We start from the raw sequence: 22,818 nt of genomic DNA on the forward strand, positions 1-22,818 counted from the left end.
TTACATCTTTAAAAAAAAAAAAAAAAAGTGTGTGAAGTAGGCTAATTGCATTTATTTTTGCCCCGTCTGCCCTCTAGTGTTGACAACAACAGTTCAGGCACAAATTAAATCAAGGTTGTGTTCAAAATGAAATCGCGTATACTGAATACTGCACAGAATTTGCAGTGATATGTAGTATGCTATTCACGTGACCTCATTACGTTACACGTGTGGTTCAGTGAATATCGGCATTATTATTTTAGAAATGAAATTTGTTATTTTAATAATTGTCATACACGGTCATTAAAAAGTTTGAGGTAAGATTAAAAAAAAAAAAGAAACTAAATCTTTTATTCACCAAGACTAGAGTGCATTAAAATGACCAGAAATGTACAGTAAAAAGGTATAAGGTGTAACAAAATATGTCTATTTCCAATAGATGCTGTTCTTTTGAATTTTCTATTCATCAAAGAATCCTGAAAAAACTGTTTCCACAAAAATATGAAGCTGTTTTCAACACTGATAATAATCAGAAATGTTTCTTGAGCATCAAATCAGAATGATTTCTGAAGGATCATGTGACCCTGAAGAATGGAGTATGCAGAAAATTCAGCTTTGATCACAGGAATAAATGATATTTTACAATATATTTACATAGAAAAAAACTATTTTAAATTGTAATAATATTTCACAATATTACTATTTTTGATCAAACAAATGCAGCCTTAGTCAGCAGAAGAGACTTCTTTCAAAAACTTTAACAAATCATAATTATTCCAAACTTTTGACAGTGTACATACTGTCAATTTGCATATTGTACCCAATAAACATACTGCAAAAGTACACTAATATGCTATTCTTTATTAAATACTAGTGTGTTGTGCATGCATATGTTATATATATTATGTATATGGAATTGATAACAGGTTGAGCGCAATGCAAATTTTGGCAATTTTTTATTATATGAGTTCTGTGTACTGAAGGAAATTTTGAAGTAAGAGTAGTATGATAGTATGCTGTTCTAACACAGGGCTGTAATAATCAGAAATGGCCAATATCTGATATTCTTAATTCTACTCTGCTGCTCTTCATTACTGTGTATGTTGATAGGATGACTAACAGTTTAAAAAGTTACATTTTTAATCTGGTCTGCCTTAGCGGTCTAACAGTGTTCGTCAATGTCAGGATAATGGCCAATCAGATCAAAGAAGGCGGGGCTTACTGTTCACTGAATACTAGTGCGAATTCCAACGTGACGCTTTAGATTTTACAATGAAAGAGTGCGTGGTAAGATATAAGCAGCTAAACATTAAATATCTGACAACTGTTTTATGATCGATATGTTCAATGACTAACAGTAATATAAAACGATGTGAACTACAGCGAATTTCGCATTTTGAATGATAAATATGCTTCAACACAAGGTTAAGGCCTTGTTCTAACAATGTCCTTTAATCTAAAACTTTTTTTCATTTTGTTACAATTTATTTGATAATAAACGTAATCAATGTGATGTGATAATCGTAGGCATTTTCACAGTACTTGGTTCAAACTGAATCCAAGACTCAGCTGTCTGGTGTGAAGACAGAGGTCTGTCCTGATGGTGGCGCTCCTGCTTTCCCCTTCCTTCTGTTTCTCTGCCTGAGGAGGGATTGAGTGTCTTTTGGTGTTGGCTTTTCTTGTCCCTTGTTTCCTGACACTTCCTGTTGGGCTATGTGCTTCCTGTTCTCAGAGGGGCACCTGGACCGGGATGCGTCCGCCGGCTCTTCTTTAACCTGTGGTGTTGGAGATGCTAGACTGGATTTGAGCTTCTTGCTGGGAGAGGATCGGTGTGCGGAGGGACAGGTGTGCTGATTCAGACACATGGAGCACAGCGGCCCAACAGGTAAACACACCTGCTGCCCAAAACCAACCAGCAACCAGTTGATCTCACTCCACAGGTCTCTGCAACAAGGGAAAAGGCAGAGAAGAAAAAATTGTGGTGCTTCAATGAAATTGTGTTGATGCTGACTTGTAGAGATGAACGTTAGCAACAACAGGACCGAAAATAGAGGTTACCGTGGTAACCACTCCTCGAGAGCTCTCCGAGTCTCCTCTGGTGATTTGGTCTCTTTCCTGGTCCATCCGAGCCTGTTTGAGATTCGCTGGACGTGGGTGTCCACGCCTACACACACACACACACACACACACACACACACACACACAATAATATAAATACAGCACAACTAAAATAATGAAAATATGTCAAACTTTAATTTTTGACTTGTCAAAGCCCTGCCTGAAAGTCTATACAGATTACAAATCTGGGCACCTTAACGAAAGATTTGAAGTTTTTAAGAATGTACGGTGTTGCTGATTGTTGCTAGGCAGTTGCAAGTGTGTTCTAGCTAGTTTATAGGCCACTGCTAGGTGGTTGCCATGGTATTCCGAATAGTTGCTAGGAAATTATTAGGGAGAGATCTCTGGTGGCTGCAAGCATGTTCTGAATTGCTTGTAGGTAGTTGCTAGGGTGATCTGTTTTACAGGTAGTTGCTAGGGTGACCTGACTGTTTTACAGGTAGTTGCTGTTTTACAGGTAGTTGCTAGGGTGTTCTGACTGTTTTACTGTTTTATGATGCATACAATCCTTTTCCTATTTAGCACCTAAACTCTGGAACAATCTTCCTAGCATTGTTCGGGAAGCAGACACACTCTGTCAGTTTAAATCTAGACTAAAAACACATCTCTTTGCTCTTGCATACACATAACTCATTATCAATACATTAACATTTTTCAAATCCGTTAAAGGATTGTTACGCTGCAATATTTAGGTCGGCCGGAACCGAGAACATTTCCTATAACACTAGATATACCTGTACATCAGAATAAGAATGGCATCTACGCTAATATCTGTCTCTCTGCTTATCCTGAGGTTTGCCGGGTGCTGGATCCAGGCCGTATCCAGATCAGATGGAGAACCTGCGTCTGGACCTGACTACAACGTAGCCCAGGAGACAATGGGCCTACAGACCCAGTTCTGGCTGCATCTGTAATTCAGATTTTTAATCCCCGTATCCGCTTACATATATTTATATATAATCTATTTTTAATCTCTATAATAAAAATGTATAATTCAGATTTTGATCTCCATATCCATTTACATATATTTTATATATCTCCCAAGGGGTTTTTTCCCTCCTAGGACTTTTTTCCCAGTGCTAGCATGCTGGGTTTTTCTCCTAGGGGGTTTTTTCCACCCCTGGGAGTCAGCCGACATTGGCTTAATGTAGCACCATCTTGTATATGTTACATATTACCACGCTTGGTTGTACAGCTTACTTTTAACCATTTCCCTTTTTTCTGTGCTTCTAATATGTAAAGCTGCTTTGAAACAATTACCAATTGTAAAAGCGCTATATAAATAAATTTGACTTGACTGTTTTGTATGTAGTTGCTAGGGTGTTTTGTCTGTGTTCTAGGTAGTTGCTAGGGTGACCTGACTGTTTTACAGGTAGTTGCTGTTTTGTAGGTAGTTGCTATGGTGATCTAGCCGTTTTGTAGGTAGTTGCTAGGGTGTTCTGACTGTTTTACAGGTAGTTGCTAGTGTGTTCTGACTGTTTTACAAGTAGTTGCTAGGGTGTTCTGGCTGTTTTACAAGTAGTTGCTAGGGTGTTCTGGCTGTTTTATAGGTAGTTGCTAGGGTGATCTGTTTTACAGGTAGTTGCTAGGGTGACCTGACTATTTTACAGGTAGTTGCTGTTTTGTAGGTAGTTGCTAGGGTGTTCTGGCTGTTTTATAGGTAGTTACTGTTTTGTAGGTAGTTGCTAGGGTGATCTAGCTGTTTTGTAGGTAGTTGCTAGGGTGTTCTGACTGTTTTACAGGTAGTTGCTGTTTTGTAGGTAGTTGCTAGGGTGTTCTGGCTATTTTATAGGTAGTTGCTAGGGTCTTCTGACTGTTTTACAGGTAGTTGCTTTTTGTAGGTAGTTGCTAGGGTGTTTTGGCTATTTTATAGGTTGTTGCTAGGGTGTTCTGACTGTTTTACAGGTACTTGCTGTTTTGTAGGTAGTTGCTAGGATGTTCTGGCTGTTTTATAGGTAGTTACTGTTTTGTAGGTAGTTGCTAGGGTGATCTAGCTGTTTTGTAGGTAGTTGCTAGGGTCTTCTGACTGTTTTACAGGTAGTTGCTTTTTGTAGGTAGTTGCTAGGGTGTTTTGGCTATTTTATAGGTTGTTGCTAGGGTGTTCTGACTGTTTTACAGGTACTTGCTGTTTTGTAGGTAGTTGCTAGGATGTTCTGGCTGTTTTATAGGTAGTTACTGTTTTATAGGTAGTTGCTAGGGTGATCTGTTTTACAGGTAGTTGCTAGGGTGACCTGACTATTTTACAGGTAGTTGCTGTTTTGTAGGTAGTTGCTAGGGTGTTCTGGCTGTTTTATAGGTAGTTACTGTTTTGTAGGTAGTTGCTAGGGTGATCTAGCTGTTTTGTAGGTAGTTGCTAGGGTGTTCTGACTGTTTTACAGGTAGTTGCTGTTTTGTAGGTAGTTGCTAGGGTGTTCTGGCTATTTTATAGGTAGTTGCTAGGGTCTTCTGACTGTTTTACAGGTAGTTGCTTTTTGTAGGTAGTTGCTAGGGTGTTTTGGCTATTTTATAGGTTGTTGCTAGGGTGTTCTGACTGTTTTACAGGTACTTGCTGTTTTGTAGGTAGTTGCTAGGATGTTCTGGCTGTTTTATAGGTAGTTGCTAGGGTGATCTGTTTTACAGGTAGTTGCTAGTGTATTCTGACTGTTTTACAGGTAGTTGCTAGGGTGTTCTGGCTGTTTTATAGGTAGTTGCTAGGGTGATCTGTTTTACAGGTAGTTGCTAGGGTGACCTGGCTGTTTTACAGGTAGTTGCTGTTTTGTAGGTAGTTGGTAGGGTGATCTGACTATTTTACAGGTAGTTGCTGTTTTGTAGGTAGTTGCTAGGGTGTTTTGGCTGTCTTATAGGTAGTTGCTAGGGTGACCTGACTGTTTTACAGGTAGTTGCTGTTTTGTAGGTAGTTGCTAGGGTGTTTTGGCTGTGTTATAGGTAGTTGCTAGGGTGTTCTGGCTGTTTTATAGGTAGTTGCTAGGGTCTTCTAACTGTTTTACAGGTAGTTGCTGTTTTGTAGGTAGCTGCTAGGGTGTTCTGACTGTTTTATAGGTAGTTGCTAGGGTGTTCTGACTGTTTACAGGTAGTTGCTATTTTATAGGTAGTTGCTAGGGTGTTCCGACCATTTCATAGGTTCTTTCTAGGCTGTTCTGACTGTTTCGCAGGCAGTTGCAAGAAGGTTCTATGATGATTTGTCATCATTCATTATGGGAAAACTGTATGTCTGATTAAAGCAACTTGAGTCAGAACAGACAGAAACTTTGTCAAGCCAAGTTACTAAGATAACTTCCTCCTTACCGATGCCTGAAACCTGGTTCCAGGCGATGTCCATGGCCAGGTGGGCCATCTTAGGGCCGACGCCCGGCAGACGTATCAGACCCTCCACTGTGTTAGGAATGTCTCCGCCAAACTCCTGCTGGATCAGAGTCGTGGCCTGTTTGATGTACTTCACCTTTGTCTGAGAGGATGTTTGTAAGTTTATTAATGTTGAAATTTGTTGAGTATATATACATGTTTTTGAATGTGCCATCTACCCTCCAGAAGCCCACTGGATAGATGAGTTTGCCCAGAGTCTCCTCGTCCATGTTGAGTACGGCGTCCACGCTGAGGTCATGCTCACGTAATCTCTGCATAGCGCCAGCCGTCACATGATCTTTCGTTTGACTGGACAACATTAAGGAGATCAGCACCTGATAACGACGCACCTGAGGAATGAAGAGAGAAAGCTGATTGGTTGTCCATTACCTCAGGTGATCTGCGATTGGTTCTCCCTCACCTCAGGCGGGGCCTCTGCGTCGTAGCATTTTTCTGCTCCCATTTGGTCCACAGGAGCGTCCCGCTTGCTCCTCATTTCCCTGATAAACGACAGCTGTGTTCTCCAATCACACGGCTCCCAGCGCTCCCTCTTTAGCCCCACCCCTTCCTCCTCATACTCCACCTTCAAACGGCCCCGCCTTGATTTCCTAGGTGACATCAGAGGGGTTTGATCATCCACTGCTTCTTCCTTCACTTTTGCTGTGTCTTTGCAACTTGACACAGTCTCTGTAAAAAATAAAATAAAAAATGCATGCATTAATTAATAAAAAATTATATTTTTAATGATATAAAATATTTAGAAAAATGTTTTAGCTCTACTTGTGCAGTTCATCTGACCTGCAGGAGTCTGTGCATGTGTCTGCAGTGGAGCACCTGAAATACTCTGCTCGTGAACTTCTGTTTTCACTTTTGGAGGATCATCTTCTGATTTGAACCCTTGAGCCATTCTGGATCTCAATCTACGGATTCCTCCTTTATTTACAGCACTTTTCCCCATAGTCTCAGATGCAGAAGTGTCTACAGCTGTTGAATCGGCGAAATATGGAGAGTTCATTCTTACAGTCAAACGACGGAACATATAAACACATAAACTTCGCAATGGCGCTGACATTACCTGAACTTTACGTCACAAATATAACCTCAGAGTTTTACTTCAGTTTCACATCTCCTAAACACAACATCAATATCCATGTTGTCGAAACCGAGGTCCGACTCCTGAATGAATCATTCTTTTGAGCCGGATCTTTACAAAGAAATGTATTCAGCGAATCGTTTAGGAATCGGTCTAAATGGATCCTAGCGAACATACGACACAAAGGAATCGCTGAAAAAGAACTTTTGGATTCGCGGATTCAGTTTCATAAGCGTTAATCATTTGTAGTTTCTTAACACAGCCTGCGTATGTAAAGTAAACGCGCACTCGCTGCTCTCGGAACTACAACTCCCTGCCGCCCGCAGTCACGTGGCGTGTTTTTGTAGGAAGTGCATGCCCGTGTAATAAACATGACTTCCGGGGGGCAGTAAAGCTTGCTGGTGAGAGCTGGGGCAGTTCTGCTGGAAGAGACACTGTGTCCCGATTAAATGCATAAATCGGGAACGTTTCAGCTTGATTTTTTAGTTTTATCTTCTCGATATCAGCCCATCTCTGTAATCCCCAGACGGTACGTTAAATAACAGTGTGTTTGTTTGTTTTGCACTGGCTTGTTTGTGGATTGATACTGGTTTATTTATTTATTTTGCCTTGTTTATTTGTCCACAGCGGGGATTTGAGGGTATTTAAAAGGCTTATTTGGCTCGTTTATGTTCAGGTATTGTTTTCTGTGACAGTCAGAGAAATGTTCAATATTAAATGCACGCTTTTTATGTGCATGGGCTGAACTGGACTGTCACGAGGTGTCAGACGTTTGACTTCTGTGCATTGTTTTTCTGCCCTGTTTTCATGACAAAATACGCCATATTTCTCTGAAATATTTATGTTGCAACGTAGTTTATGCGTTTTGAGGTCTCGAGGGGCTAATGTAAGTTACTGGGAATGACATGCCACAAATCATGTGTGTAAGGTTGTTGGAAGGAGTTTTCTGACTCAAGGACCTCTTATTCTCTCGTTCATGGTCTGTCACAGGTGTGAAGATGAATAAACAGCCCAGTAAAGAGTCTCTGCGGGACAGGGTGAAGGGGATCTTTGGCCTTGGTACGCCCCGGCCCCACAGCAAGCAGACTGAGAACAAACCGTCGGAGTTTATCATCACACTGGACATCCTGATGGTCAGAGATGCTCCAACTGAACACTTCTGTACTTCTCCATGACCTTGTGTTTGTCATATAATCTCTCTTATCCCATTGTTCAGGAGCTCACTCCGGACTGTGGCCTCCACCACCGGATCAAAGTCATCAACCAGGTGTGCGACCTCGCCAAATCCAAGAAGTTTGAGGAGGTGAGTGTAGAGGAGCAGCTGTTTGTTCCTGAGCCTATATGTGCAGATAAGTGGATGTGAAGTGTGTTGTGTGTGTTTCAGAATGCCGTGGAGGCCTTATGGAAGGCTGTGGAGGATATGATGCATCCTGAACAGCCCCTTGAAGCCCGTCATGCAGTGCTGGTGCTGCTGAGAGCCATTATACAGGGACAGGTGTGCATTTTCAACACCTTGTCAAGTCAAGTTACTTTTATTTATATAGTGCTTTATGCAATACAGATTGTTTCGAAGCAGCTTCACAGTGTTAAACGGCAAAATAAAGATTCAATGTTGCAGTTAAATTCAGCTGTACAGCAGCTCTAAAAGAAAACAGCGTCATTTAGCTGAAATCAGTTCAGTGTTGATTAAGCAGCTCAGCAGAAAAAATTGATGTCATCGTCCAGCTCAGTTCAGTTCTCATCCAATAGTGTCAGTACAGTCAATTCAGTAATTTTACTGAATATTAAATGTCCCCAACTAAGCAAGCCAGAGGAACAACAGAGCAATGCCCTAATGTTGCGGTTGCAAACACAGCTCCTGATCTTCATGATCTCTTTTGTGTAGGGGGAGCGGTTGGGTCCATTAAGAGCGTACTTCTTTAAGATCATTCTGGACTATCAGCCCTCTAATGAAGATCTGGCCGAGAGACTGGAGGTGTTCAAGGCCCTCACGGAGAATGGGAAAGACATCACTTACCTAGAGGAGGAGACTGGTATGTTGCTTAAACTAATATATATATATATATATATATATACATACAGTACAGTCAAAAAGTTTGGAACCACTAAGATTTTTAATGTTTTTAAAATAAGTTTCGTCTGCTCACCAAGGCTACATTTATTTAATTAAAAATACAGTAAAAAACAGTAATATTGTGAAATATTATTACAATTTAAAATAACTGCTTTCTATTTGAATATATTTCACAAAGTAATTTATTCCTGTGATCAAAGCTGAATTTTCAGCATCATTACTCCAGTCTCAAGAAACATTTAATGTGTACAATTGTACAAAATATTTGTGTACAATATTTTTTTTTCAGGATTATTTGATGAATAGAAAGTTCAAAAGAGCAGTGTTTATCTGAAATCTAATCTTTTGTAACATTATAAATGTCTTTACTGCCACTTTTGATTGATTTAATGCATCCTTGCTGAATAAAAGTATTCATTTCTTTAATTTCTTTTAAAAAAAATAAAAATAAATTCTTACTGACCCCAAACTTTTGAACGGTAGTGTATAATGCTACAGAAGCTTTGTATTTCAGATAAATGCTGTTCTTTTGAACTTTTTTATTCATCAAGGAATCCTGAAAAAAAAAAAAAGTACACAACTGTTTTCAACATTGATAATAATCATAAATGTTTATTGAGCAGCAGATCAGCATATTAGAATGATTTCTGAAGGATCATGTGACACTGAAGACTGGAGTAACGATGCTGAAAATTCAGCTTTGATCACAGGAATAAATTACTTTGTCAAATATATTTAAATAGTACACAGTTATTTTAAATTGTAATAATATTTCACAATATTACTGTTTTTTACTGTTTTTTGGATTAAATAAATGTAGCCTTGGTGAGCAGACGAAACTTCTTTTAAAAACATAAAAAATCTTAGTGGTTCCAAACTTTTGGACTGTACTGTGTGTATATATATATATTATTAAGGGTGTAACGGTACGAATACATCATGGTTCAGTGCATACAGTCAGAATACAGTCGGTCACAGGCGATCCACACTCAATACAGAATGGGGCGCGCGGTAATGCAATGCTGTTTGCTAACCGCCACAATAGGATAAAGCGCAGAAGAACAGACGATCTATGCACCAACCCAAAACAAGAGTTCAGATGGCACACAAGAGCTTGCCAGTAGCTGTACGCTGAGTTTCGATTAATTCTTGTGATGCACATACTTAATGGAAAGGAAACCAGGATATCAGAAAGTGTATCCTTTTTGTTTGTTTTCTTTAATTTACAAAAGCACAATGTTTTGTTTTTATTGTGAGTTCACACATATAAAAGTAGTACCTTTACAGTTTCGAATGATGTTTTACTCTTATCTATATCACGTAAATGTATTTTAAGTTGTTTTCACTGTTATCTGCTGTTAATTTGTTTTCGTTGGGTTACGTTAGAGCGAGCAGCCATGTATAGTTGCTACTACTTACATGTTTCAAATGAAAAGCCATATTTTAAGTCGATGGATGATGGTTGAAGGTTTGGATTTCTTGACCGACATACTGTAATTACCACAAGGATCCGCCATTAAGGGGATAGTTCACCCAAAAATGAAAATTTGATGTTTATCTGCTTACCCCCAGTGCATCCAAGATGTAGGTGACTTTTTTTCTTCAGTCGAACGCAAATTATGATTTTTAACTGCAACCGCTGCCGTCTGTCAGTCAAATAATAGCAGTAGATGGGAACTTCAACTATAACAGTAAATAAAACTTGCTTAGACAAATCAAAATTAAAACCTGCGGCTCGTGACGACACATTAATGTCCTAAGACACGAAACGATCGGTTTGTGCGAGAAACCGAACATTATTTATATAATTTTTTACCTCTAATACACCACTATGTCCAACTTCGTTCAGCTTCCTGTTAGTGAGGTCAAAAAACGTGTTGTGATGACGGAAGTGATGTCTCGCCCATATACTTCAATGAGCGCGAGACATCACTTCCGTTGTCAGAGCGCGATCAGACCTCACTAGCCGGAAGCTGAACGCAGTTGGACATAGTGGTGTATTAGAGGTAAAAAATTATATAAATACTGTTCGGTTTCTCGCACAAACCGATCATTTCGTGTCTTAGGACATTAATGTGTCGTCACGAGCCGCAGGGTTTAATTTGGATTTCTCTATGGACGTTTTTTTGACTCTTATTGTTCAAGTTCCCAATCACTGCTATTATTTGACTGACAGACGGCAGCGGTTGCAGTTAAAAATCATCATTTGCGTTCGACTAAAGAAAAAAAGTCCTCTACATCTTGGAGGCCCTGGGGGTAAGAAGATAAACATCAAATTTTAATTTTTGGGTGAACTATCCCTTTAACTATCTGACAATCTGTCCCTCACGGACTGCATGACTTTGCCACAAGTTTTTGTTTTTTTCCGCAACTGACTATTCAATTTTTGGTTGACTATGGCTCTTCTAGTCGACTAACGATTAGTCGAATATTAGGGGGCAGCCCTAGAAAGATCTGTAAAAGCCCATACATTTACTCGCCCATAGACCTCCCCTCGAAGAAATTAGGACAGAACTGGTTGACAAAAGAGATGGATTAAAACACCCGGTGTAAACGGGAATACATCTCCCTTGTCTACTTGTGATCTGATGCACCTTAATACCAGGTGGAAACAGGGCCTAAAACTCATTTACTCACCCTCATGTTGTCCCAAACCTGTTTTTTTTCCCCTGTGTCTTTCTGAGCTGCTGTTTTCCAAATAATGAATGTTAATGCTTTTGTTAAGCATCACACACAGATTGTGATGTATATTTGTGTGTTCTCTTTCAGCTCGGTTTGTCCTGCTGTGGATGGACATCGGCCTGTCCTCGGATTTCCTGCATGTCCTTGTGAACCTGGTCAAATTCAACTCATGCTACCTGGATGAGAACGTCTCCCTCATGGTCCAGTAAGAAAACGCACGCACATAAACTTCATGTTTCTCATAAGCTGAAAAGATTTTTTGATCTAAAAGCTTCTGCTTAAATGTCTGAACTGTTTTGTAGACAGATAAACACTACTGTTCAAAAGTTTGCAGTCAGTAAGAATGTTTTTAAAGAAATTAATACTTTTAATGCAGCAAGAAAACATTCAATTGATCAAAAGTGATAGTAAAGACATTTATAATGTTAACTAAAGATTCTATTTCAAATAAATGCTGTTCTTTCAGACTTTTTATTAATCAGAAAATCACAGTTTCCACCAAAATATGAAGCAGCACAACTGTTTTCAACATTGATAATAATCATAAATGTTTCTTGAGCATCAAATCATCATATTAGATTGATTTCTGAAGGGTCATGTGACACTGAAGACTGGAGTAACGATGCTGAAAATTCAGCTTTGATCACAGAAATGAATTACAGTTTACTATATATTCACATAGAAAACATTTTGAATTGTAATAATATTTCACAATATTACAGATTTTTCTGTATTTTTGATCAAAAAATGTGAGCCGAAGAGACTTCTTTCATTTCCCCAAACGTTTAAATGCTAGTGTACATGTGTCATGTATGAATTTATTTACAAAATAATATATATATTTAAAAAAAAAATCAAAATGGATGGTTTGGTCCAGACAATGAAGGAAAAGCATCATCAATGATCATCCAGCACACATGTTCCTTTTTCTTCAGTGTTTTAAACCTCATGAAATTGGAGAGCTGGAACATAAATGATGAAAAAGCTCAAATATATAAGAGTTTTCACTCATTGAATTGTTTCTCACAGGAAAATCTGCCTTCTGTGTAACCGGACAACTTCCTCCACAGACATTGAGGTTCGTCAGAGTGGCGCTTTGATTCAGTCTTTCAGGATAACCATCACACCAGTGACATCTGAGCCGTTTATCTGTGTGTGTGTAGGTTGCTCTGCAGGTGTTAGACGCTGTGGTGTGTTATAACTGTCTGCCCTCAGACTCTCTGACGGTGTTCATCATCACGCTGTGCCGAACTGTTAATGTGAAGGAGTTCTGTGAATCCTGCTGGAAGGTACTGATATATTCAGCCGGTTTTAATAATACACTGATGCATCATATGTTTAATGTGTATCTCATAAACAAGCATTGACTTCCTCTCACATGATTTTTTTTTTGTCTTGTTGTGTCTCCAGTTGATGCGTAAGGTGTTGGGGACTCACCTGGGTCACAGTGCCATATACACCATGTGCCGTATCATGGAGGAGAGGTACGGACTCAATTATAGGGATGTCAGGAGTACTTTTACATCAGTACCAAATCGACAGTTACTTAAAAAGTAATCTGATTACTTGTAATGTGTTACCCCCAACACTGTTTATAATAGATATTTTTTATTATTATATTATATTATTATTTATATTTTTAATAATAATAATAATTATTTATACCTTATTTAATAAAAAATAAACTAATTTAATATCTTTATTGATATATGACTTTTCAAATAAAGGAAGATTTTCACTAGCCTATTTTTTAGTAGTGAAATGAATATTGAGTTGTGTCATTGGTGTTGGTATCAACTGCTGAACTGTTGTACTGTTGTCAGCTGTAGTGATCTCAGTAGTGTGTGTCTCTGTGGTGTAGGGTGTACTCTGAGGACGCCGCTCTTCTCAGGGGTGCTGTATTTTTTGTTGGTATGGCGCTGTGGGGGGCTCACAGACTTCCTGCCCTCAAAAACACCCCTACTCTGGTCCTACCTTCCTTCTACAAGGTGTCTCCAAATTTGCCATCAGTTTGTGTTTTTATATACAGTATATTATTAAACCTACTACTGTTTAACCTCTGACCTTTGTGGCCAGGCCATGAGCTGCTCTAATGAGGTGGTGTCCTACGAGATTGTGCTGTCAATCACGCGACTCATCAAGAAGTACGGCCGGGAGCTGCAGGTGGTGACGTGGGACATCCTGCTGTCCATCATAGAGAGACTCCTGCAGCAGATACAGGTACACACACACACACACACACACACACACGCACACACACACTATTAGAGTGTTTTCAGACATGTAGATCATCTGCTTTGTATGGAAGCTTGTTTCCAACATGAAATAAAAACTAAAAAAGGTAATTGCGACTTTAATTCACAATTCTGACTTTTTTACTCCGAATTGTGAGATATAAACCCACAATTGAGTTATAACCTCAGAATTGCACTTTTTTAAAGTCAGAATTATGAGATATAAACTCGCTATAGGCCCTTTTCAAAAAGTTTTTTTATACTTTCATTTTTTAAAAAACGTATGTACATTTATAACACTATACTATATTACCTTTGCATCAAATTACAAAAATTAGTTAACGCTGCCGTGAGGGTGTTTTCTAATACAGCGGCTATGGGAGTGACGGTAAAAAATACATCTTTCTCTCTTCTGACTGCCGTTATCAATCACTTTCTATTCTTTCCTCTTTTTGAAAGTTGTGAAAACACTATTGTGGAGTTTTTCTTTTGCTATTTGAGCAAATGGAAACACAAAAATATATTTACGCTATAGAATTTTACCCAACTATGACGACTTCCGCTTCTGAGAAACCCGGAAATGTGAAAAGGTCTATTGCTTGTTATAATGTCCAATTGTGAGGGGGAAAAGACCGACGTTTATATCTCACAATTCTTACTTTATAACTCACAATTGTGAGAAAAAAAGTCAGAATTGTGAGATGATAAATCACAATTACCTTTTTTTTTTTTTTTTATTTAGTGGCGGAAACGAGTTTTTCATAGCTTTGTTCTGAAACGTGTTTAAATTGTTACAGTGTTCTTTGTTGTTCTTCGCTTTCACAAGGCAATATTTCTGAACATTTCTTCAGAATATATAATAATATATACTAAAAAATATATTCTAGGGTGACCATATTTTGATTACCGAAAACCAGGACATTCAGCCCGGCAATGAGATACTCAAATGATACTCGAAGTTTACTCAAAGATGCCTTATAATATCAATACATTTAAAGTATGTCGTCTCTGTATGGATAGAAAATTTTTATATTACAAAATACTATCTATAACCAAAGACACAAATTCAGATAGGCTTCTCAGAGGCTACTCAACATGTTTTATTATGACAAGTTTCAAAAATAACGAATGAAATAATGATAGAAAAATGTCTCTTCTGTATTAGAAAAATAATAAATAAATATAGCTGCAAGCAGCAATTCGGGGCCAAGCCCCAGAAGGGGCAGTAGCGCAATACGGAGCAGGAAGAGCAAAAACAGCAGAAATTGAATGTACATGCAAAACAGCTGGTTCAGAAGGACAGGTGGAAATGAAATGAAAATCAATAGAAGTTCAGAGAATGAACAGGGAATGAACTAAAAACACTTGTATCTCATTCAAGAGGAATAAAGATTAGTACAATGCTTATTTGGATAAAAAAGGTATCAAAATGACTCATTACACACAATTGTATAAAGGAACCCCACACGGGATTCGAACCCACGACCTCCGAGTCCAGTGTCCATTTCTCATCTCATTGCACCACTGTGCAGGTGAATGTTGGCACACATGCCGAAGTTCATTAGTTCATGTGAAAATGAACTCAAAATGAAGAATTTTTATAAAACTGCACTGAATGTTATATTTAATAACTACTTTAGATCATTCTGCAGCTCATCATGCTGTAGCGCAATACAGAGCAGGAAGAGGAAAAACAGCAGAAAATGAACAAACATGAAACAGCTGGTTCAGAATTACGGGCGAAAATGAACTCAGAATGTACATAAGCTTAGATGAAAATGAACACAGCATGAAACAAAAAGCATTTATTTCTAATCCAAGAGGCAGTAAAGGAATCAAAACACACTATTTCATAAAACCGCTCCACCTGGGATTCGAACCCACTATCTTGGGGTGCAGAGCTCATCAGGTAACTGGCTTTACACATTGAGCTACTTGAGGATGCACATTCAACAATCTGTGGAAGAGAACTTTTAGTGTAAGAAAGAATTTACAAAAAAGCATTACTTAGCATGCTAACCATATTAGCATGCTAAGCTAACTTAATGCTAATGAAGCTCATGGTTAACTTGATAGCTGAAGAGCCACATTAAAGAGAATGACAACTGGTTAGCATGCTAAGCAGTTAGCATGCTAAGCTAACTAGCATAAGACAACAAACACAAGCAAGGTCACATTCAGAGATGAATATCTTGGGAATGGTAGCGAATATCAAAAATCCGTTCAGTCATTTCTGTGCGGCTCGGTCCAAAGATCACCTGAGCTGATTTTGGACAAAATTGGACAAAAATTGTAGGAGGAGTAGTGAAAAAATGGAATACTGTACTTTTCAAAATGGCCACTACTGTACTGGGTGGAGTCTTAATGTAAGATATTGAATGTGATCAGTATGAAGAGAGGAATCAGTTGTATTGACATTCATTTTTCTGGAACAAAGGGTTCAAAAGTTATAACCTTTACAAAAGTGAATATTTGAACTGGTGGTGGCGCTATAGACTTAGTCCTAGATACTCCAAAGTTGGTCAAATTACTTTTAATTACTATCACTACAAGCATGCCAAATTTGATAATTTTCCTTCTTATGGTTCATTGATTACCATACAGGGGGAAGAAGAATAACTACGAATTTGGACATAAAGGAATTGCATGTGATAGCTTCAGATTAGACCAGTTTTAGGCAGAATGCCTAGAACAGACACAAGTTCTGCATCTTTTCCTGCCACAGTACCTCATGCGGTCTGGGCATGTGTCACACTGAGTTTCGAACCCACGATGCAGAGCATTCGGGATCCGTGGCGTAACACATTGAGCTAATCAGCCATGCAAGTTCATCAGTATGCTAAGCAGAGGTTTCAGTGTGAGAAAGAGTTCACAAAAAAAAAAAGCTTCATAGCATGTTAACCATATTAGTATGCAAAGTTATTTAATGTCAACTAAGTTTTGGTTAACCTGTTGACTGAAGACCACATTAGAAAGAATAGCAATAGTTTAGCATGCTAAGCAATTACTGTGCTAAGCTAACTAGCATAAGACAACAAACACAAGCAAGGTCACATTCAGAGATGAATATCTCGGAAATGGTAGTGAATATCAAAAATCTGTTCAGTCATTTCTGTGCGGCTCGGTCCAAAGATCATCTGAGCTGATTTTGGACAAAATTGACCAAAATTTGTAGGAGGAGTAGCGAAAAAACTGTTTATCATTTACTTCAATATGGCAGACAGGTACATTTAAGGAAAATGGCAAATGATACATTGTCGGAATCGGCATAAGCCAGGGAATAAAATGACATGAAGCATACACATTTTGGAAAGTGTTTTCAAAAGTTATAAGCGTTTTTGAAATAATCATTACATCTGTGGAACAGTAGGTGGCGCTGTGCTGAAACTTCTCAGGTACCTTCACGACCTTCTAAAGGTCATACATACCAATTTTTGTGAAGATATGTCAAATTGTTTAAAAGATATCGCAATTTATGACAAAATTCAAAATGGCGGACACGTGATACATCCAATATTGACGGTATCGTCGGATTCGGCATGATCCAAGGAATCCATAGACACCAAGATCTTGATTTTCTGACAAACTGTTCAAAAGTTATTGGCCAAAATAGCCATTTTTCATATCTCATGACCTGTAGGTGGCGCTGTTCCCAAGTTTGGCATAGACCCTCAGACCATGGTTCTGATGAAGTGTACCAATTTTTGTTTCGATTGCTCAAAGTTTGGCCGAGATACAGCCTCTATACTAATTTCGGGTCGACCTCGTTAACTTCGTGACATCATAACCTTTGAACAAAGATGAATAAAAAAAATCTGTTCAGTCATTTCTGTGCGGCTCAGTCCAAAGATAATCTGATCAAAGATTGGACAAAATTGGACAAATTTTGAAGGAGGAGAAGCGAAAAAAACAAATACTGTACTTTTCAAAATGGCCGCTACTGTAATGGGTGGAGACTTAATGTAAGAAGTTGAATAGCATCAGCATGAAGAGACGAATCAGATGAACTAAATTTAATTTTTCTATGATAAACAGTTCAAATGTTAAAACCGTTAGAATGTTGAAATTTTGAACTGGTGGTGGCGCTATAGAGTTGGTTCTAGAGACTCCAAATTTGGTCCAATCACTATTCATGAGCATCTCTACAACTGTGCCAAATTTCATCATTTTCTCATGTTCCGTTGATAGGGCTGCCATAGACTCCCATTCGGGAGGAAGAATAATAATAATAAAAGGGAAAACGTACAATTACAATAGGGGCTACAGCCCCTTCGGGGCTTGGCCCCTAATAAATAACTCCAAAAATACCTTTGCTATATTAGCAATCCAACAAAAATAGCTCTCACAAACTTACAAAAACTAACAAAAAAAAATCTATATCTTTAGTTTTCTTCTTCATCCTGTTTTTCTTCCTCATCCTCATCTCTATATTTTGCTGTAGAGCTGATCTTTCCCAGCAGTTTTTTGTTGCTTAACAAACAAGCATGAAAGTTATAAAGAAATTTATATAGGCTGTTACATCGCAGGATACAAAGGAAGAGCACAACGAGCTGAACTCATTGTAGACGATAGCTGAAGGTTGCTCTGCTATTACACAAAGTATCTGTTATTCAGTTACAGACAACTGCACAAATCGTGCAAACTAATGAAAACATTATAAACTGTTACGTAGAAGTTAACAACTATAGTTTAGACTTAAGTCAGCCGCGACGCTGAGGATATAGTTACCTTTATGGAATAATCCACTATTGTCTTGAGATACAATGTGAATTAATATTCTCAGTTGCACGTGCAATCGCGCAAGTCTGCGAAACTCATATATATTAATGTATGCTCCGCCTTCAGAAACCAAAAATCTCATAACACCGGTCAATTTAATGGTCCAAAGAAAAACAATGAAAACCAGGACATTTTCATCACAAAAACAACCAGGATGGCCAGGACAGGATGTGAAAACAGGACATGTCCTGGGAAAACAGGACGTTTGGTCACCCTAACATATACTGAAAATTTTGTTTTCGTTCACAAACCTTTTGAGTTCTTTGCAAACTCAAAATGTCCACCCTGAATGGTTTGAAGTGCCTTTTTGTAGTGGATGCCATCATGCTTCAGTGGGTTGAAATGAAAAGGCTTACTTCATCTTTGCTCCAGGTTAATCCATGATTCATTTTGAGAGGCATTAGAAAAACAAACACTGCTGCTTTTCACACAACGAACCTAGTTATCCATCATGTATTGCGATAGCTTGGTTTGTTGGTCCATTGGGTCGGATTGATTTCTCACCATAAGTAAACTGCTCCAGAGTTCGTTTTCAAGCGTTCAAGTATTCAAGCCATCTCATTCAGGCGATCTCAGACTGATATATTTTTTTTTAATTTTTTTTTTTTACGAATCTGAGCGCAATTGCCGTGTTCATATATGCCTAAACTAACCAAACTAAAGGAGAATATGCTCCAAACAAGCCAGGTGTGAAAACACCCTTAGATGTTTTATGGGTGTTTATCTCCTGACCCTCTTTTGTCATGTGTTTGCAGACGATGGGCAGTCCTGATCTGAAGGTGATCGTTTATGAGTTACTGAGCACCGTCGAGGAGCTGTACGAGCAGAACGACTTCCACGGATCCTCGCAGAGATTCTTCACCCTGGTGGAGAAGTGCGCAGATAAACGTCCTGTGAGTTTGGCTCGCTCTCTCTACGTCTCTCTTCTTCTGCTGCTGTCTGGTTTGATTGAGCGTTGCTGAATCTCTCTTGCAGGACGCGTCTGTGTTGACGCTGATTTCCTACAGAGCTCAGTCTATCCAGCCGGCCAAAGACGGATGGCTGCAAAACCTCCTGAAACTCATGGAGAAGTTCTTCAGGTCTGGAAACTTCGTCAAGTCACATTTATTTATATAGTTTCAAAGCAGCTTCATAGTAATAAGAGGAAAATAGCAGTGTTAATGTTGTAAAATTAATCAATTATGAAATAATTTCAATTTAAGCTGTAAAACAGCTCTACAGAAGTTCATTCACATTTTAAACAAATCCCCAAGAATAACATTTCTGTGTGTGTCAGGAACGAGAGCCGGACTATGATCAGGATCAAGGTTCTGCATATCTTGTCCTTCGTGCTCAGCACAAACCGACAGCTCTATGAAGTCAGTCCTCAACCACACACTGATCTCTTTGAGTTCATGGCTTTCATTACATTATTCCTAAACTTTTGTGCTCTCTTTGACCAGGAGGAGCTGATCGAGGTGGTGGTGATTCCTCAGCTGGGTCAGATAGCTGAAGATCGAGACCTGTCCGTCAGGAAACAAGCCACGCAGCTGTTGGTGGATCTAGCCGAGGGCTGTAACACGCATCACTTCAGCAGCCTGCTGGACATCATAGAGAAGGTATGATTTCATTATCACTAACAGACGTTTATGCATTCCGCTTTTCAGCTATTTGAATTTTAAATATGAAATTTTGAAGAAATACAACACTTTTTTTAGATGCATAAGGGAAAGTGTGCTTCTAGAGATTTTCAGGTCATTTAAAGGTGCCGTAGAACGTAATATAACTCTAAGGTGTCCCCTGAATGTGTCTGTGAAGTTTCAGCTCAAAATACCCCATAGATTTTTTTAATTAATTTGTTTAACTGCCTATTTTGGGGCATCATTAACTATGCACCGATTCAGCGCACGGCCCCTTTAAATCTCACGTTCCCTGTCCTTGCTGACAGTTTACAAATATCACTAAAAATATCATGATATCATGGATCATGTCAGTTATTATTGCTCCATCTGCCATTTTTCGCTGTTTTCATTGCTTGCTTACCTAGTCTGATGATTCAGCTGTGCACAGATCCAGACGTTAATACTGGCTGCCCTTGTCTAATGCCTTGAACGTGAGCTGGCATATGCAAATATTGGGGGCGTACATATTAATGATCCCGACTGTTACGTAACAGTCTGTGTTATGTTGAAATTCGCCTGTTCTTCTGAGGTCTTTTAAACAAATGAGATTTATACAAGAAGGAGGAAACAATGGAGTTTGAGACTCACTGTATGTCTTTTCCATGTACTGAACTCTTGTTATTCAACTATGCCAAGGTAAATTCAATTTTTAATTCTAGGGCACCTTTAAATAAATAAATAGTCCAAGCACAAGCATGTTTAAATGAAAATGAGGTTATTAAATGTGATAATTCTCAAGATTTTTTATTTTATTTTTAGAATTAGTGAGCGTATAAACATTTATTTTTGCAAAATGTATTTGTTTTTTGTTTTTAAATCCCGCATTTTTATGCAGTATCTCAAAATTTGTATAAAAATATGCTGATGAAGCCCAGCTCTCCTGTGCTCCTGTAGGTTGCTAGTCGTCCGTTAACATGCTCTATGGAGGGAGAGAGAGACCTGTGTTTGGAGTCGCCCATGGAGGACGTGCGAACCGCCATACTGGGTCTGCTAGACATACTGCAGGTACAGCAACACCTAGTCTTATCCTTATCATGAATATCTTCCAGCGCAGCTCCAGTGATTGTGTGTCTGTGGTTCTCTAGAGTAAACTCTACAGTCTGCCCGCCAGTCACGCCAGCCGAGTGTACGAGCTGCTGATTTCTCATCTGCAGCTTCACTATAAGAACAAATACTGCAGTGCCATCGGAAGCTCCATACGGCTGAAGGTCAGACTCTTGACTTGAGTTCGTAAAGCAGCAGCAAAGCAAGTGCATAGCAACGTTCTAACTCAGAAACTCCTCGACTTCAGAAGAGGTAAAAGTGTTGTTTTTTTCTCACTGTGTCAGGTCTTTGATTTCTTATTGATGATGAGGGCAGACTCTCTTCATCGCCTGGGTGTTCCTAATAAAGATGGAGTTCTGAGATTCAGCCCATATTGTCACTGTGACGTGGGGTAAGAACACGAGCATGAGTGTGTTGCCGTTTTCTCACACACACTTATTAAAGAGGATATTCAGATTTTCTACGTTTTATTATTACATTTAAATGAAGTTAAAAAAAAGTATATTTATCTAAATTAATTATTAAAATTACATTTAAGGAGAATATTCAGATTTATAAAATTAAATTTAAATTAAATATAAATTTATTTAAATTTATTTATATAATTAAATTGAAAATGTGTAATTCAATTTAAAAGAAATATACATTTTATTCAAATTTTTAAAATTAAATATAAATATTAAGGAGTTAATATTAAGTTATTAATTTTTAAATAAATTACATATGTTTTTAAATTGATCATTACATTTAAATTAAATTAAAATTTATTAAATTTAAATTAATTACTTTTTTTTTAAATGTATTAATTACATTAAGTATAAATTATTAAGGGGAATATTCAATTTTATTGCATATCATTTTTTTTTTTTTACATTTAAATTAAATTAAATTTAGAAAATTTAAAAATAAAAAGTAGAAATGTTTTTAATTTTTTTTATTTAAATTAAAATGTATTAAATTTATATGAAGTATACATTTATTTAAAATTACTATTAAAGTTACATTAAATATAAATTGTTATGGATGATATACAGATTTATTATTGAATTTAATCAAAGAATAATTTAAGTTTATTTTTAATAATAAAATAAAATGTATTATTAAACAAAGTATGCATTTATTTAAATGTATTATTAAAATTAAATTAATTATAAATTATTAAGGAGGATATTCTGATTTATTAATTTTTAAAACTTTCAGGTTGGCTAAATCTCTTCTCAAATGTCTCATTTTTAGGGAGTCGGAGAAGAGAGTGTCTGAGAAGAAGCCAGCAGGAACTGTGTCACCACCGACAGGAAGTCCCACCCCAGCAGCTCCGCCCTCATCCATTCGTACAGCCTATCTGCCCTACAGCCTGGCATTCAACGTGCTGCTCCAGTGCCTGAAGATGGTACACACACCTGTGATTTTCCTCCACAAAATATAGTTTTAATACAATTGCAACATTTTATATTAAAATGTAGCGCCTGTATTTAAGCTGTACCTGGTCAAAATTAAACAGAAAAGTCTAATTTTATTATTATGTTCAGAAATGGTGTAAGATGATGGTAAATAAAACAAAGCATTTACATACATTGTTAACACTAAAAACTTGTATTTTAATATTTTAATTCCTCTCACTACTACTACAAAAAAAAAAAAAAAAAATTAAAATAACCTTAAAATCATAAAGGACAGTGACATTCCTTATAAACAACTTTAACACCAATCCAAAACCAATTTAAAGTCAAACTGAATACTTGGCATGTGTGAAATTCATTATACAAATGAACTTGACATGCCTAACAAGCATAAACTGTGTTAAAGCCTTAT

The 22,818-nt window shown here is 37.8% G+C and overlaps 2 protein-coding genes across 11 annotated transcripts in view; one reads left to right on the forward strand and one right to left on the reverse strand.

Moving 5' to 3' along the window:
* Positions 1-67: 67 nt before the first annotated feature.
* On the reverse strand, positions 68-6,743 carry nthl1 (nth-like DNA glycosylase 1). Of its 3 annotated transcripts, XM_067405147.1 has the most exons (7): positions 6,515-6,743; positions 6,238-6,423; positions 5,861-6,126; positions 5,619-5,789; positions 5,383-5,542; positions 2,038-2,143; positions 69-1,923 (listed from the first exon to the last, which is right to left on the reverse strand). In XM_067405147.1, exons 2-7 carry the CDS (start codon positions 6,395-6,397, stop codon positions 1,545-1,547), a joined length of 1,242 nt encoding a protein of 413 aa, XP_067261248.1. In that variant the 5' UTR covers positions 6,398-6,423; positions 6,515-6,743; the 3' UTR covers positions 69-1,544. The 3 variants fall into 3 exon arrangements, with proteins under 3 accessions (XP_067261247.1, XP_067261246.1, XP_067261248.1); XM_067405146.1 differs by having other exon boundaries at positions 68-1,923; positions 6,274-6,743; XM_067405145.1 differs by having other exon boundaries at positions 68-1,923; positions 6,238-6,743.
* The window catches only part of tsc2 (TSC complex subunit 2), a 63,840-nt gene continuing 43,180 nt past the window's right edge, over positions 2,159-22,818 (forward strand). For 5 of the 8 annotated variants that reach the window (XM_067405144.1, XM_067405136.1, XM_067405141.1 and 2 more), the window contains exons 1-19: positions 6,927-7,061; positions 7,523-7,665; positions 7,749-7,835; positions 7,917-8,027; positions 8,418-8,565; positions 11,376-11,493; positions 12,318-12,366; positions 12,452-12,577; positions 12,699-12,772; positions 13,150-13,276; positions 13,365-13,508; positions 19,057-19,194; positions 19,277-19,380; positions 19,578-19,659; positions 19,744-19,899; positions 20,857-20,967; positions 21,048-21,170; positions 21,291-21,397; positions 22,243-22,396. In XM_067405144.1, the coding sequence (XP_067261245.1) occupies positions 7,531-7,665; positions 7,749-7,835; positions 7,917-8,027; positions 8,418-8,565; positions 11,376-11,493; positions 12,318-12,366; positions 12,452-12,577; positions 12,699-12,772; positions 13,150-13,276; positions 13,365-13,508; positions 19,057-19,194; positions 19,277-19,380; positions 19,578-19,659; positions 19,744-19,899; positions 20,857-20,967; positions 21,048-21,170; positions 21,291-21,397; positions 22,243-22,396 (2,094 nt within the window). In that variant the 5' untranslated portion in view covers positions 6,927-7,061; positions 7,523-7,530. Of the gene's footprint in view, positions 3,008-5,405; positions 5,557-5,648; positions 5,835-6,926; positions 7,062-7,522; positions 7,666-7,748; positions 7,836-7,916; positions 8,028-8,417; positions 8,566-11,375; positions 11,494-12,317; positions 12,367-12,451; positions 12,578-12,698; positions 12,773-13,149; positions 13,277-13,364; positions 13,509-19,056; positions 19,195-19,276; positions 19,381-19,577; positions 19,660-19,743; positions 19,900-20,856; positions 20,968-21,047; positions 21,171-21,290; positions 21,398-22,242; positions 22,397-22,818 lie in introns of those variants that run through there. The other 3 variants (XM_067405137.1, XM_067405139.1, XM_067405143.1) reach the window with 3 other exon arrangements.

Source organism: Chanodichthys erythropterus, chromosome 12, assembly GCF_024489055.1.
Source record: "Chanodichthys erythropterus isolate Z2021 chromosome 12, ASM2448905v1, whole genome shotgun sequence".
Classification (NCBI taxonomy): Eukaryota; Metazoa; Chordata; class Actinopteri; order Cypriniformes; family Xenocyprididae; genus Chanodichthys; species Chanodichthys erythropterus.